This window comes from Musca autumnalis, unplaced genomic scaffold, assembly GCF_047663935.1.
Source record: "Musca autumnalis isolate F117 unplaced genomic scaffold, ASM4766393v1 scaffold_1, whole genome shotgun sequence".
In the NCBI taxonomy this organism is placed as follows: domain Eukaryota; kingdom Metazoa; phylum Arthropoda; class Insecta; order Diptera; family Muscidae; genus Musca; species Musca autumnalis.
The window spans coordinates 6,728,630-6,745,738 of record NW_027411644.1 but is presented as its reverse complement, the minus strand read 5'-3'; the positions used below and the strand labels follow the sequence as shown (position 1 = coordinate 6,745,738).

Sequence of the window (17,109 nt, the reverse complement as noted above, 5' to 3'; positions counted from 1 at the left end):
TATCCCCCCCCACATTGTGATATGACAGAATAACAACATAAACATAACAAAAGGCCCATAAAAATTAAGTTAAGACAAAAGAGCCTCTTTAAGTGGAAACATAAAACAACAACAGCAATTATCCTCATATACAATGAAGAGTGTGTTCAAACCCAGCCAAACACATATATTTGTTGTTTAATGGTAAGTACGCATAGGGGGTTTACTATACAGTTGTTGTGTGTTTGTTTCGCATGGCTTCTAGAGTAGATATATGTATAGTGTCAGAACATCGTATCATGCAAAGAATAACCGACGATGTAACAGACAGTTATGGCTTAACAATGAAAGTGTCGGAAGTATGCATGTTTGTAAATATGTACATGGTGCATTACATACATGTGTACATGAAATATGTATGTATGTACCAAAGCGGTAATAAAGTATTTATGAAGACATTTATTTCAACCACAATGTCGACAGTCACATTTAATGGACATTATTATATGACTTTTTGGTCAACTAAACGACATTTAAAGGGAATTTCTTTCCATGGTTATATTGAAATGCTTCGAATAGTGTTTCCTTGTCACTTTAAAACGGTGGTGCTCAAAAATTTGGTGCATTAGTCTCTCTGAGCGAGTCTTTCCTTTGCTATACAAGGACAGATGAGAATAAAGAGAACATATGTTTTTGTTGTAGTCACGTTAACGTATATGGGTGATCTTGACTGATTTAAAATTAGTTCTTAAGATATAAGTGACTAAAATGAGACGACTCCTGATTTACACACATTTAAATAATCTTTTTAAAATTTAACAGTTGTTCACTGTGATGATTTGGTTCAGCTTGATGCGTGGTCTTGTATCGCTTTTGGAATATTTGATTCATTTAGTGCCTCTAGTGCGTATATATATGTATGTATATACGCTAGACTTGCAATATTTAAGATAGAGCTTTGAAATGTGTTAAAACCATTTTGTTTGTTTCTTGGATATATTAAAGAAGTCTGATATAGTCCTATGCCTTTATAATCGATATTAAGTATTTTTTAAGGTATTAGGGTTAGCAGTAGCTACAGACGTTGGACATAAACAGAAGCAAATCAAAATCAAATCATTTGTTCTCTCTCTTACGCCTTTTCTAGGCAATCCGGGAATATGTGTGTAAATTGTTGAAAAATCTCAATAATACCAGAAAAATATTCCTAATCGAAATAAAGGTTTTGGGCCCTAAATACGTTTGGACGAAATCCGTTTTAGACAATTTGGAGTTAATTAAGCCTTGAATTAACGAATTGGCCCACACTTCACGCCTCGTAATGTTTTGTCCAAACTTAGTTCAAGTTCGAAGATGAGTCATGTCGGTCCACTGCTTCAAATACCTTCACCGCATAAGTGTAATAGTCAAGTCCATAATTCGTGAGGTTATGTTCCAAAAGTTAAAAAAAACCCTGGTGACACAGACTAAAACAAGTATCAGTCGGCTTTGCCGTGGCTCTTTTTGGAATAACGCTCAAAAGTGTTGCGAAGGTGATACCTGAAGGAATGGACCACATTGTCTATATTGGAAGTGGACCTTTTTTTGGGAGTCATTCCTTTCGATGGATAGGGCACCCACCAGTCATTACAGTTGTTTTCCATATAATTAAGAGCTCTTGAACCATTATAAGTATCAGAAAGCATGGGGATGGAGCTTTGGACCACAATATGTACCTACAAAGAATCATCGAACAGACCTAAAACTACACTTAAACAAAAATGTTTAACTTTATTTGAAAATTTTGCCTTTTTAGGCGAAGATCATTTTTATTATTAATTTTTAATTAATTTCTCGTTGGAAATCGAGCTTATTAATCAATAATGCATCTGAAAAAGGAAAGCCGACGACTCGAACCCACACACCCACCACTAGATGACATGACATGTTTCGCCTTTGGTACAGAAGGCTCCTCAGACATATCGGATGTGGGATGGCTTCGCTATCATCTAACTTTTACTCTTTCAAATGCAGTTTGGCTTTCATGACAAACGCTTAGCGTAGTCTTTGAAAGTTATGTGTTTGGCTCTGAACAGTAACATGCCGTGACAACACTTTTTTCCTTGTGTTTTTCAAGGACGTTGGTTCAAACCCCAGCCTGGCTCAGCTGATTTTATTTATTTGAAATGTTTGCCTTTTTAGGCGATTTTTAGTTTTGTTTAACTTTTGTGGAGCAGGTACCGTAAGTAGTGGACCGGTAAGCAACATCTTCGAATTTCATTTAATATTCGAAGAAAATTACAACATGCAAAGTAGAACCAACGCAGTATTCGGTTCGAGAGTTATCGTGCGCACCAACCACTACGGATTTTTTACAGCTATCGGGTAATTTATTCAGGAAGTAAGGACTTGCGCCTTAAAAAGCGTATACCATCGTAATAGGGACCTCGAATACAGCGTGTTGCAAGAAAATCAAAATGATTCAAAAGGAATTCTTAAACTGTACTTTTCCGAAATTTGTTTTGAGTGTTAGCCAAAGGAGTTGACCGGTATAGTCCATAGTCGAACCTGATCTATATCCCTACTAAAGTTATCGTGCCCACCATTTTAGTGAAACGTTTTAAGGTTTTTAATTAATTAATTGGATTAATCGAGCTAGCATGGCCTAAGGAGTTTTGTATTGAAAAATGAATTCTAGCGAAATACCACACACTCAACCATTACGCTACGATCGTTTCGCCTGGTGGTTTAAGCCAGGCTCATCAGGCGTATTTGAATGCTAATGGTTAGAAGACAAAGGTTGATTTTGATAACTTCTATTTGTACAAACATTTTTACAAATTTGTAATTATGAAGTATTTATTGAAGTCTTTTTATACCCTCCACCATATGGAGGGTATAATTAAATTTGTCATTCCTTTTTTAACACATCGAAGTATTCGTCGGAGACCCTGTAAAGTATATATATTATTGATCAGCATAAAATTCTATGTCGATTTGACCATGTCCGTCTATCCGTCCGTCTGTCTGTCCGTCTGTCTGTTGAAATCAAGATACAGCTCGCAATTTTAAAGATAGAGAGTCAAAATTTGGTACATAAGTATTGAAAATGGGATATATCGGTCCACGTTTTGATATAGGCCCCATAGAACGGTACCTCCCGATTTTCGGTATTTTTAAGGTTTTAGCTTCATTATCCTACCAAAATGGCTGAAATTTGGTACGTGGTCTTCTTTAGGAGTATAAAACTTTCCCCCAGAATTTTGTCGGTATCGGTCCACACCTTCATATAGCCCCCATAGAATGGTACCTCCCGATTTTCGGTATTTTGAAGGTTTTAGCTTCATTATCACACCGAAATGGCTGAAATTTGGTACTTAGTCCACGTTAGTGGTATAAAACTTTCCCCCAGAACTTTGTCGGTATCGGTCCATGCCTTCATATAGCCCCCATAGAACGGTACCTCCCGATTTTCTGTGTTTTGAACGTTGTGGCCTCAATATTCCACCGAAATGGCTGAAATTTCGTATTTAGACTTCGTTGGGGGTACTCAAACTGACCATTTAAATTTGTCGGTATAGGTCCACGCCTTCATATAGTCCCCATGGAAAGGTACCTTCCGATTTTTCGTATTTTGAAGGTTGTGTCTTTAATATTCCACCAAAATGGCTGAATTTTGGTATTTAGTCTTCAATGTGATATAAAACTGTTCGCCAGAAATATGTCTGTACTGGTCCGCTTTCATATTGCCCCATTTCTGACTAAAATTCGTCGGTATATGTCCACGTTTTGATATAGTCCCCATAGAACGGTACCTCCCGATTTTCGTAATACTGAAGATTTTGACGTCAATATCCAACCGAAATGGCTGAAATTCGTTATTTCGTCTTCCAAGAGTTATAAAATATTACAGAAGAGTATTATTAGTATAGGTCCACGTCTTCTATATCCCCATAGAAGCGTACTTCTTGATTTTCGGTATTTTTTAAGTTTTAGCCACATTAACTTACCCAAAATATAGGAAATTTGGTATTTAGTCTTCTTTGAGCCTAAAAACTTTCCGTCGGAAATTTGTCGGTATAGATCGACGTTTTGAAATAGCCCCCATAGAATGGTGCCCCACATTGTTTTACCCATGTTGCTAAAATTTAGTATTAAGTCTTCTTCATACACGAAAGGAAACTAATTATTCCATTTTACTTCAATACAACTTGTGGTGGAGGGTATAACAAGTTTGGCCCGGCCGAACTTAACGCCGTTCTTACTTGTTTCTTTATCAAGTCACCCTAGTGTCTTGTCTAGGAATCATTTTCTCAATACATACACATATACAATCGAAGGGGGGTTTTCTTCATGAATTGTAATGCCTTCAGTTTTTGAAGTTTTGGATATCATGTCGACTAAGGTTTTGTTGGGGATCGATATGGCTCATCTTTGAACTTAAATTAAGTTTGGACAAATTTTGAATCAAATCGGTTTATCGGTTCGAGAGTTATCGTGCAGGAAATATGGGCTTGCTCAAAAAAAATTACCGTCGTAATGAGAGCAGCAAATACCAGCTTTTACAACAAAAATCAAAAGCGGGTATTAAACTGAACTTTTCCGAGAATTTATGTAGGTACCCGAAGGAGTATACCAATAGGGTCAATATTGGAACCTCATCTTTGTTTGGTAGAAATTTAACGATGTGCAAAGTATGGTCGGTTATTCCCTTCAAGAGTTATCGTGTGCATAATTTTAGTGGAAAATTTTAAACTTTTGTTGTGGAGATACCCAGCCAGACAGACGGACGGAATGGCTTAATCGACCCCAAATTGTCTGAAACAGATTTCGTCCAAACATACTTGGTGTCGAAAACCATTATCTGGATGAGGCACATTTTTGGTCGTATCATCCTTAGCCTTAAGGCTGAGGGTATAATGACTGACGTGCACGATAACTTACGAATTGAGTACCCAATTTGGTCGAAATTTTGAACATCGTGAAACGTCTTCCAAATGTACTTCAGGTTCCAGAAGGTCTATACAGGAATACTTCTTTCGGTACCTCTTTCTAAAACGTTTAACATTATCGATTAAGTGCAATTTAAGGCCTGTTCGAGGAGAGTATTGCATTTTTTACCGTAGATATTCCTTGTGGATCTAGTTACAGCGATAAAATGTTTTTCGTGGGTCAGTACATGCTTCCTGACATAATGATCCAAAAGCTCCAGTCGGATTAGTTTGGTGGACTCCTTTGATTCGTTCGTTTGCTGTGAGGATTTAACAGAACTAATCGAAGGCGAGTATCATCAACCCGATCTTAACAAACAGAAGGCCATCAACACGTTTGCACCAAACCGAGTACAAACTATATACATGCTATATACTAGTATCAATAAACCGACCACTACTACTTCGCGACTTTGCTTACCTCAGCCGTAGATAAAAACACTAGTTATAGATGTTTGTGGAAACATAAAAAACAAACTAAAATGCCTGATTGGCATGAAGACTATCGAAGGGAGTGACTCCCTGGCTGAGGGTATATCTCTGTCGGCAAAGCTTTTGTTTGGTAGTTTTTATATATTATTAAATGATGCTGAGATTTATTAAATTAGGAAGAAGTCTCCAGTTTACGACCAAAAAAGATTGAGCATCAGATTCCACCTGATAAGTTATAAATGTTCCTTATAGCAAGTATCCCAACCCGTTAAAATAACTAAAAACAGACGATATATTTATATGGGTTGTATGCCGTTCATTTTTGCAGAACCCAAGACGAATATTGGCAGAACCGTTAAAATATCGAAAATCTCTCGATGACATTATATGAGGACTATGCTAAATCTTGTCCGCCCCCATATTTTAATTAGAAATGTTTTTGTCGTACCATTTCAAGCAAGTGATACAACAACATACATTTCATGGCTTTTCATTGCATCTCCTGCTAAACCGAATTGGCTTTATTATTTAGAAGAGAATAATTTAATAAGCAAAAAAAATCTCCTTAATTCCTTTTAGTTATTATCTCTTCCAGTTCAGCATTTATTTTCTTTCGTTTTTAATATGGAGCTCTTGGAATCTACAAAACCAATTACAGAATATTCCTCCAATATGTATTCATACCATTTGGCACAAGTTTTCTTCATTCATCGTACTCAATTTTTTTTTCCTCAAGTGTACCTGAGTAAAAGTTTGTGCCTGTTTTTTTTCTTCTTAATATTACCAAAGTTTTGTGATCTATGATTCCATGGCTGGTGTTTGTACTTAATCTTGTCGTTGTTGTTGTTTTTATTATTGTTATTGTTGTGATACTTACCTCATGGCAATACCAGCAGCCACACTAGCCACGATTATTGCTATCAATAGAGAGGCTGAAATGGCAATAATCGTCCAACAAATCGAACCACATTGCCAAAGTTGTGCTGTGCTAACCAAAAGCCAATCATCGTAGCCAGGTCGTATTGAGTGGGTGATGTATGTCTTCAAGTGGATTTCGTGTTGTTCCAATATCAGTAGGGGTCGCCATTTAAAGGCGGCCGCAGATCTTTCCCTGGGCATTGTTGCATTGACATCGATGCTAGTTGGTGATAAACTTTTCAAACGCTTCCTGTCATTGTTGCTGGCATTGCTGGTGTTTGCTGCTGCGTTGGTGGTATTAAAACTTTTTTCACTTCCGCCGTTATTGCTGTTGCTGCCTGTGGCTTTTGACACAACGGATATAGGACTTGTTAAAGCCGCCCCTTTTCGTACCACATCGAGTACAATGAAGTCGTATTTTGGCACATGTTCGGATTCATTAATTAAGGGTTTAGCAAAAGTTTTTGCCGTGCCATTTGCCAACGCTGATGCTTCATCCTTTGATGGCGTTGCTGGCACTGGCACTAGGTTGGCAATTAGAAAATCGTAAAAGTTGAAAAAATCTATAAAACTACGAAGTTTCTCTATTAGGCGCTGTTCATCGAATTCCCTGAAATGTTCGTGGCACAATTTTGCTATGACATTGACTAGGCTTTCATTTTTCGCCCCCACTGTGTCCAGGCATTGTTGATAGTTTTGGCAAATTTCATTTAAATCGTGATGAGATTTGTTTATGTATGGACAAGGTAATAGCCATTCGTACAACAGCTGTAATTTGTTTTCTTCGTGGTGGTGATGATGAGTGGAATTTGCAGCTGTTTCATGACCATCTGCTAATGATGATTCTCCTTCTCCCCTCTCCCTAACGGTGTCATTATTTTCACTTTCCCTTAAATGCAAAACCTTTGTTACCGATTTGTCCAAATGAATGGGCCAATCACTATTAGCAGCTTCTTGCTGGGCTGCTAACTGGGCCGGTCGATGGATTTCCTTGCGTTTGCGATTCTGGCGAAAATTCTGTACCAAGTTAATGCCATTGTCATCGAAAGCCACATTAAGGAAATGCCGATAGTTGTCACTTAACACGGTTAACAGCAGCAGATTGGACATTAAAGCCGATTCAGGATTAATACGTGTCAGATATTTGTAGAAACGATTCTCGGCATTAAATGATGTCGCCACAATGTCAATGAGCAACACCTTGGTGTGTGTTAAGGGCTCCAATCGGCTTAACAGTCTTAGAGTGCTGTCGTCGTTCATGGGTGCCGTAATGATAATTGCTGCAATGACAGTCGCAAAACGTAACAAAGAGAGAAAAAAGTCAAAAACAACAGATTCATTAACAACGCCATGCAAACAAGCTAAGCGCTTGAACACACATCGTAACAAACAAATACATACAGACTGTAGCATCATTTGCTTGGTTGAAAGTGAAACTTATACAGAAACAAATAATGGCCACATACATATTGTTTGTGTGCGTTAAATGTGTGTGAAATACGGCGTATTTTGACTGCGTACTTACCTTTACCAAAATGATCTTCCGCATGCAGGTCACGTATATCATCTTCTCCGATTTCAATTTTGTATGGGATATGCATGTTGGCAGCTATGGCCATTGGTAATGCCCAATTTTCATCTGTAAAGATGGCAAAGCAAAACATGTTTAGTTTTATTGAGATTGTTTTAATATGTTCAAAGAAGGATTTAAGTACCACCGCTAAAGGAACAATGATCAAGATAAGATAAAAGATCAACAAGATTAGGTATAGAATAACCCCATTAAGATGACGATGAAGTACCAGGTTACAATTATAGTTCTCAAAACTAATAGTTTTTAGTTTGTGAGGGTGGACTGCAATATATTATGATAAATATCAACTAATAATAATAATTCGATTAGGAGAGTTGTCAGGTCGACTAATAAAGTACCAGGGTATATTAACAATAGGCCACCTAACTTACAAAATCGTCAGAAAAACCAAATTTTTATACCCTCAGCCTTTAGGCTAACAAGGCTACGACCAAATGCGCCTTATCGAAATTATGGTTTTAGCCTCCAAGTATGTTTGGATTAAATCTGTCTCAGAAAATTTGGTGTCAAATTAGCCCCACCCGTCCGTCCGTCTGTCTGACTGGCTGTAGCTCACGAACACTCTTTAACGAATTTAACAATTAAGTCCAAAATTTGGCATCGACATTTTTTGTCCAAAGTTAGATCAAGTTCGAAGAAAGGCCAGTTCGGCCGTAACAACTTTGGTTCATACTTCATACATCGTAAAATTTCTACCAGATATAGATCAGGCTCGAATATGGATTATATCGGTGCACTCCTTCAGGAACATCACACAGAAAATGTCGGAAAAATTCCAGCTCCCGAATAGCTTGGACTTTTTTTTTGTAACAACTTGTATTCGAGGCCCCCATTACGACGGTACAAGTTTTTAGGTTCAAGTCCATACTTCCTGAGAAAATTGCCCGAAAGCTGCAAAACCCCCCACGGCCAACATTTAAGACCGGTACGCAACTTTCGTTTACTTCGTTGCTCCAATTTTTGCATATCGTAATATTTTGCTTATTAATAAAGTTCGAAAATGGTGTATATCGGTATACTCCTTCCAGTACCGTTCCCTCTAAAGTTCAAACAATTGCATCTCAATTCAGTTAGTGCCTTTTTATACCCTCAGCCTTAAGCTAACTTTTATACGATTAAAATGAGCCTAATCGAAATAATCTAGACGAAATCAGATAGTTTGGATTTAGCCCTGTCCGTCCGTTCGTCGGTCTGTCTTGCTGGCTGGAACACACGGTAACTACGTAGGTAAGTATATGCTACTACAACAACAACCACAACAACAATAGTTCGGTCCTCACATCAGTTGGATCTATGTTCGGGGACCGATGCAAGGAACCCCTTGCCCAAGGTCTGCTACCTCCCCAATACAGGAACCAAAGTATGTTTCTCTATCCCCTTTCACTTTCCTACCTTCTCCTACACCTATCTCAATCATTTTTCCTCTAACTGAGCAGAAAACACCGGCCTGTCTGTTCAGCCTCCTTCTCCTCTGCGCCGGTGACATCGAATGCAATCCAGGTCCAGTGCAATACGTGTGCCCGGTCTGCTTGAGGCAGGTCACTCGAGGATGCTCAGTGATGTGAAACTTGTGTAAAAAATGGACACACCTCAAATGCTCAGGACTCAGGAGGGCCCGTGACTACACCAGTATATACTGGTGTCCTCCATGTACCAACCAGGCTTCCCGAACACCCAACATACCCCGAAAACACATAACACCACTACACACCCACTACCAATACCTCCAGCTCAGAATTCATCCCTAACCCTTCCGCCACTCTCAACTAATACCACCCCAAACCAAACTGCATGCCCCCAAATAACACCCCAAATAACAATTAATCAACCATATAATACAAACAGTACCAACAATGACAGACTAAACTGAAGGATGTGCAGAAGAGCATTAAACCGAGTTACACGCCCAGTTAAAAGTTCCGTGTGCAACACTGAGACACATCTCATATGCTCAGGCCTCAGGAACACTACACAACACTCTCCCGACTTTGTTGACCCCTGTTATCGTCGAACCCAGCAGGCTCTGCCACACACTCCATCCTACCACGCCACAGTAACAACCCAATCAACCACTACCAGTTCCCCTGGGAACAACATAATCCTAACCAACACCACCTCGGCAAACAGCACCAATATACAGGGCGTCAATATACAAGGCTTCAAAATCCTACAATGGAACTCCAATGGTCTGAGCAGAAAACTAACCGAAATCATAGATTACATGGATAGGAAGGGCATTCCACTCTCTGCAATCCAGGAGAGTTGTCCAACAGAAACAACTTGACGAGATCATCATCATACTCTATACTCAGACAAGATAGAGATATAGGCGGTGAATTGGATTGGATCCATGACTCTTTATCATACCGACCGCTCCCAGTATCCACATCAAATCCCCATATAGAAATCCATCCCATCGGGGGGAAACGACATCAATATCATAAACATATACATACCCTCAGATTCTGTTTGTCAATCAGGATACAAGTCATCGATGCGCATCACGACAGTTGGCATTCAGAACTAGGCTGTGATGCCAGAGGGAACAGCATAGCGAAACAGGTAGATGATCCAAATTACTGCCCTATAAATGAGGAGCTTCCAACCCGAATCACAGCTTCCTGCCATAGTTCCATTGACATCACACTAGTCAGTACAAGTCTAGTCGCGTATGTCACCTGGCATGTTAATATCGCGCTAAAATCAGACCACATCGCCATCACAATAAAGCTTATCACGGCAGAAACGACTACCTTATATGGCTGACTGGGTTCTGTTTAACAGATTAACGGAAGCCGAGTTCTCTCGGCACCTGCAGGTGAAAAATTCTTTAGAACGACTCTACTGCAAGCATGCAAAAGATACATACCGACCGGGCGAATAAAAAACATCAGACCAAAATTCCCGACGGAAGCCGCGAAGCTTGCCGATCTTAGATATTCCATCAGGAAAGTCAATCCGTCTGACACCAGAGTACAGAACCTCAATAATGAAAAAAATGAAATGGTATCTAACCATAAAAAATATGGCGTAAACATTCGGGGAAAGCACCTCTAAAACTCAATCTTACGACTCTTATCTTACCGTGCTTCACTGAACACTTCCATCAGCACGGATTCAGATCTGGAAGAAGCACTACACAGCTCTCAGAGAAGTCACTTCAAGGATAACAGAAGGACTGAATAGCAAGAGACCACATAAATGAAATATACTAGTGGCTCTGGACCTGTCAAAAGCATGACACTCTCCTGGGAGACGTGATGGAAACATCACTCCCAAACTACCTCAAGAGATGGCTGGTTAACTATATGGCGGGTAGACAGTCCTACGTGGAATTTCGTGGACACAAATCCCCACCAAGGAAGAAAAAGCAAGGAGTACCCCAAGGGGCGTAATATCCCTGCTACTCTTCAATTTTTATGACTCTAAGGCCCCAAACCCATCCGATAACCTCCACCTAATATCGTGTGCTGATGACTGTACGGTAATGTCCACTGGAAGGAACGTTAAAAACATAGAGGCACATATAAATAACTACCTCCCAACCTTCACAGATTTCTTCGAAGATCGTAACCTACAGCTATCCGCCCCAAGTAGTCACTTAGCAACCATCTTGACATCGTAGACAAAAGAGGTCAACACAAAACTAGATATCCATACGCGCGGATAAGCCATCCCAACAATCAAGAACCCAAAATACTGGGCGTAACCTTTGACAATATGTTCCTCTTTTGTAAACATGTTGAGATTGTGGCTGGGAACGTGGGGAAAAGGAACAAATCCTTAAAGCACTTTCAGGTAGCACATGGGGGAAAGACAAGGAGACCATCCTGACCACATAAAAGCCATAGGTCGTCCCTTCCTAGACTATGCAGCTCCTATATGATCACAAGGTATCAGTGATACGCAAGAACATCCAAACGGTCCAAACCACACGCAGGGTGCCACTCCAAGGCACCCGAAGACCACCTACACCATGAAGCTAAGCTTCTCCCGGTGAAATCACACTGTACCCTTTTAACGAGGCAACACACAAAAAGGAACAAACTGAACCACCCTAAACATGTGAGCTGCAGCAGATCCCCCTCCGAAAGAAGCGAGCCAATCAGACACGATTTTCGCAAGGAACTTTCTAACATTCCCCCAATTCCCCATAATCCAACGCCCTCAAACAGGTACATACAATGATTGTGGAGAACCATATCTCCTCATACTCAAGCTGTGTTGTGCTCGGTGGGAAACCCCCACCCATAGGCAAGGATAAGAGGATACTACCTAGAGAGACCAGATCAATACTATCTCAACTTCGGTCTGGCATCTCTAGGTACCGAAACAGTTACCTCTCCCTCCCGAATCCTGAGATAGCAGACGCATGCCCAAAATGTGGCCAATCTCCGCACATCAAACGGCACCTCCTCGCGTGTCCTGCACATACGGCCGACCTGACGCCGGAGTCACTTTGGATACATCCAGTTGAATGTGCCCGCTTTCTGGGACTGGATGTGGATGTTTCTTCTCTTTCTTTTCTACCGATACAATATTTACCTGCAGGGGTTACAACAACAACAAAAGTTCAATTTTTCTTAAGTGCAGTTTAAGGGCTGTGTAAAGATAGTTGTTACTTAAGATTATATAAAATCTTCGATAAAAAACTCAAGCAAAAATCATTTGAAAATTTGTTCTATATTATCTTTTTTGGTAAACTTTTGAATTCTCTATAAGCAGATATATGACTGAAAATAGGCTTTGGAGCCACACGACATAAGCAAAATGCCATAATCATTTGTTTCTCACTAAATTTATCATCATATCATTAAATATATATCATTTTATATCATATATAATTTTATTTAATATATAATATCAATTAAAAGTGGATTGTGCAAGAGGAAATAATTTTTTGAGATTTTTTTTCACTTCATAGTAATTTTTCATTTTTTTTTTCAAAATGAGCCGCTTTTTTAATACTTAAATAGAATAAATTTTATTTTAGACATTAATAGCAAAAGTTCATTGATACAGGAAATAATTTTTGAGAAATAAGGTCAAAAAGTCATAATTCTGACACATATGTACATTTAAAACTGTGTATGGACCTAACATAGGCTCAGACGTAATTGCCTATTGAGGTGCTTAGCTGGCAATTTAGTCGGAGTTTCTAAATATGTATAAGAAGGCATACATGTGTGGCGTATGAAAACTCAAATACATTAGTCATACGCCACACATACCATTTTTGCGAATCTTTTAAAATGTAACCCATAGAATATTTCAAATGTTTTAATGATGATTCAAAAGAAGAGAATTCCGTACAAAATGTAAAAGAAATCATGAATTGTAGATATTACATTTTTAAATTCTTTCCACCTTATCTTCTTAATTGTAATGAAACAAATTTACTATTCATATTATATTATAAACTATGTTTTTATATTTATAATTATATTATTAAGTTAATTACATAAATATTTCTAAGTAGCAAATCTCTCAACATTGTACAAAACTTTTATGGACTTCATCAAAAATGTTAAAGTTAAATTGCTCATTACAAAAAAAAAACTCTTGCACATTCGTCTACTTTATTTGCTGACCAACATAAAACCCGTAAGGGTTGAGATATTCGTACATACTTCTATAGCATTGTTATTGCTGTTTGGTAAAGCTGCTGCTGCTGCTGGCCATGACCATAAAGTGGTAAAATACCATTTACCCAAGTTCTGTATACACATCGGCACTCGAATATCCCGATGGCGGACGCATACAAATCATAATAAAATAATGTTATGGCTTGTGGAGTCATTACCATCATAAATGTGTCACCGAGGTATTGTAAATCATTATTTTTGTTCTTGTTCTTGGATTTTTGCACTGCAATAACGTCTCTGTTTACTTTGGTAAGAGAAATGTGGAGGGATATACATATGCATGTATGTTTGTGTTTATGTGATTATTATAAAATGTAAATGTGGACAGTTAAGAGTGTGTGTTATAGCCTTTCTTGCACTTTATACATATGTATGTTTATAATATCAACATAATTAAATTTTTAATTAGTTTAAATACTGCCAACCAGTTTTGTGGTCATCCAAAGGAAAGAAAATACGTATTAGGATGTGTTAATAATAATATTTATTACTTATTATAATGACAAGAAAATTAATTGCATCTTCTTTTGTAGTTCGGAATAAAACCATAGCGCAATTAAATGAATTTCTGATGATTATTATTTCTAAGACTAATCGACTGTAAAACACAATGACACAAATAAACTGCAGCAATGCACAGTGTGTCCAAATCCATTATTTTGTGCCAAAAATGCTAAAATATTTTTTTCAAACATTTTATATGAAGTGATAGAAAATAATGTTTAAATAAAATTATCTTTTTCTTACTTTTTTGGCTCGAGGTCAGAGAGAAATAAAAACTAAATTTTTGTTTTTATTTTTAAGATTTTTTTTTATTATTTTGCCAATATTTCGACCATAATCTATGGTCATCATCAGGGTGTTTTGATTTTAAAAGAAAAACAAAGATACAAATTTGTACACTGTAGAATAATTACTTTTGTTGTTTTCTTTCTTGCACTACATTCTATGTCTCGATCTTGTTCGAGTTCAGAATACAACTAACTAACTCTTTGATGTTTTTTAATTATGCTTCTGTATATCTGCGCACAGTGTTCGGTGTCCGTTTTGTAATTGATGCGCTTTTCTGCAGGAATATTTATGATATGTAGCATTTCTAACATATATCTCCGCTTATAATTATGTTCCTGCGGTAGGATTTGAACTTCTTTTAAGTTGGGCGTGTGTCCAGTTAAGGAACAGTGAGCTGATAAAGCAGTTTTTTGTTCCATAGGTTTATTTTTGGCTCTCTGGTCGGATTTATGGCCACTTAGCCTAGTCTTTAGTTTGCTTTTTGTAGTACCAACATATGCCTTGTGGCTAATATTGGACTCGTCACCATTACAGCTGATTTTATAAACAACATTTGATTTGTCGTCAATAGGAATTTTTGATTTTGTCCGGCTGAAGAAATTGTTATTGGTGTTATTATTCTTTAAAGCTAGTTGATATTGGTCCGAATTGTAAAGGTTTGATTTAGAAAAACGTTCAGGAAAGCCAAGGACGTATGTGGACCTTTTATATATTTTTTCTTGTTTTGGTTCTGTATTCTGAGTTTTGCTAGACTTTGCATGTTTCAGCAGTTGATTTATAGTTTTGATGGGGAAAGTTTAAATAAAATACTTTAATTATTAAAGATTAAGATTAAAAATGGAGTCAATCTGGTTGATGGTTGAAATCGAAGTGAACAAAGATTGTAACTAGTAAGCAAAATGACAGTTACTAAAAATGTAGCGAATGCTAATTAGTAAAAAAGACACATTGGTACTTTGATGTAAAAAGATATTATCAAGAGTTGTTGGAAATTTTGAAATTAAATCCGATAGTATGAAGTCTGGCGTATTAAAAGCTGTTTAGAAGTAATTGTATTTGCGTTACAGTTCTATAGAGCCACCGGATTTGTTTTGGGAACTTTTTTAGTGAATATTTTTAGTCTTTTTTCCGTTATATATATCTAAAAAGTCTCACGGTGTCCCGCTGTTCTAATGGTACACGAATTTAGAGGAGGTCTCGAACTGTAAATTTCTCAATATATTAGCTGCGACCACGTGCGACGTCGCGTTATAGATCACCTATAACGGTACCGCCAGTTTTATGTATTTTCAGGATTTTACCGACAATAATCAAACAAATTACCTAAAAATTGAAATATAGATTTTTCTGAGAGTAAACGATATAGGTCCACATCCTGATATATATATCTCCTACAACGGTAATAATAATTGTTCCACAAACATCCCATAAGGGACAAGGTAGACTTTTCTCTTATCAATGAGTGCATCCCGATTCATATTAGTTCAATGAACGGCGTGTCTTAGACACCACTTTTGTAGAGAAGTTTTACATGGCTGAAATACTCAGGAAATGTCGCCAACATTACTTAGGGGTGTTTTGCCACCGTTGAAAAGTGTTTTGATGTTGCCTGGCCACGACCTTATGTGTGCAAGGCGGGTGTGCATACCATTGCACCACGGTGGCACCCTCTCCTACAACGGTACATGCCATTTAAGGGGTTTTTAAGATTTCTGGCACATTTTTGAACCAATGGATGACAATTGACATTGTGGCACCTTAGCGAGTAAGAAGCATCCCTGCACAGAAGTTTTAATATATGTCCACGTTTTGATGTAGCCACTATATAACGGTACCGCCGCTTTGATTTTATATTTTTTTAATAGGTAAACTAAAAGGGTTCCATTTGATAAACATCTCCTCTAAATTTCATAGCTCTATCTTCATCCGTTTAGAAAATACAGATTTTTGACACAAAAAAACATTTTTGACACACTGTGCAATGGCTGAGTAAATTTAATGATGTTATTTGCGCAAATAATTTGAAAATGTGATTATGAAATTACTGAGTATATTAATCACAGTTGAAGGGTGGTTCAAGTTGGATTGTACATTCTTACATCCTTGATATTGGTAAATGACCTGTAATAAAACTTATTTATGGTGAAATCTGTTGTCTTCCCCGAAAGTAAATAATTTGATTATGGCCTAGTTTAGAAAACATGTTGTTTTCATATTAATAAAATGGGATTTATGTCGGCTACCCAGCAAAATGTTCGATGCCAAAGATGCCATTCAATCATGGGTGAAAGTGATCTGGCATGTCATCTTTTTAGCATCTTCATCGATGAATTTTATATGAGCGTGGACCCCAAAAGATGCTATTCATTTCTGGATCCAAAGCATGTCATTTACACCAATGCTTTGGCATGTCATTTTCACCAACCCTTTGCAATGACATCATTACGACGAGAGTTTTAACAGCGTTGGTTGTGATTTCGAGTCTCCGACAACATCAAGCCTATTGTAAATAATTAATCTTATATATTTAGAAAAATGTGTATAAATAAAAACACAAAATTCATCTCTATTGCATCGATGGAATAGGTTCAAATGCTGAAGAAAAGATCGGATCTTGCACGACTTCCTTAGCATGGGTTCAAATGCTGATGAAAAGATCGGATCTTTCACAACTTCCTTTGCATTGGTTCAAATGCTAATGAATAGATCGGATCTTTCAGGACTTCGTTTGAACCAACGCAAAAGATGCCATGAAATCACGTCATCGCATGGAACCCCT

General features: G+C 37.8%; 1 protein-coding gene across 2 annotated transcripts in view; it reads right to left on the bottom strand.

Moving 5' to 3' along the window:
* Positions 1-17,109, bottom strand: part of LOC141390191 (uncharacterized) — a 233,870-nt gene that overhangs the window by 13,273 nt on the left and 203,488 nt on the right. For both annotated transcript variants that reach the window (XM_073962944.1, XM_073962952.1), the window contains exons 5-6: positions 7,825-7,938; positions 6,259-7,579 (exon numbers count right to left, since the gene is read on the bottom strand). In XM_073962944.1, coding sequence (XP_073819045.1) covers positions 6,259-7,579; positions 7,825-7,938 — 1,435 coding nt within the window. The remainder of the gene's footprint in view (positions 1-6,258; positions 7,580-7,824; positions 7,939-17,109) is intronic.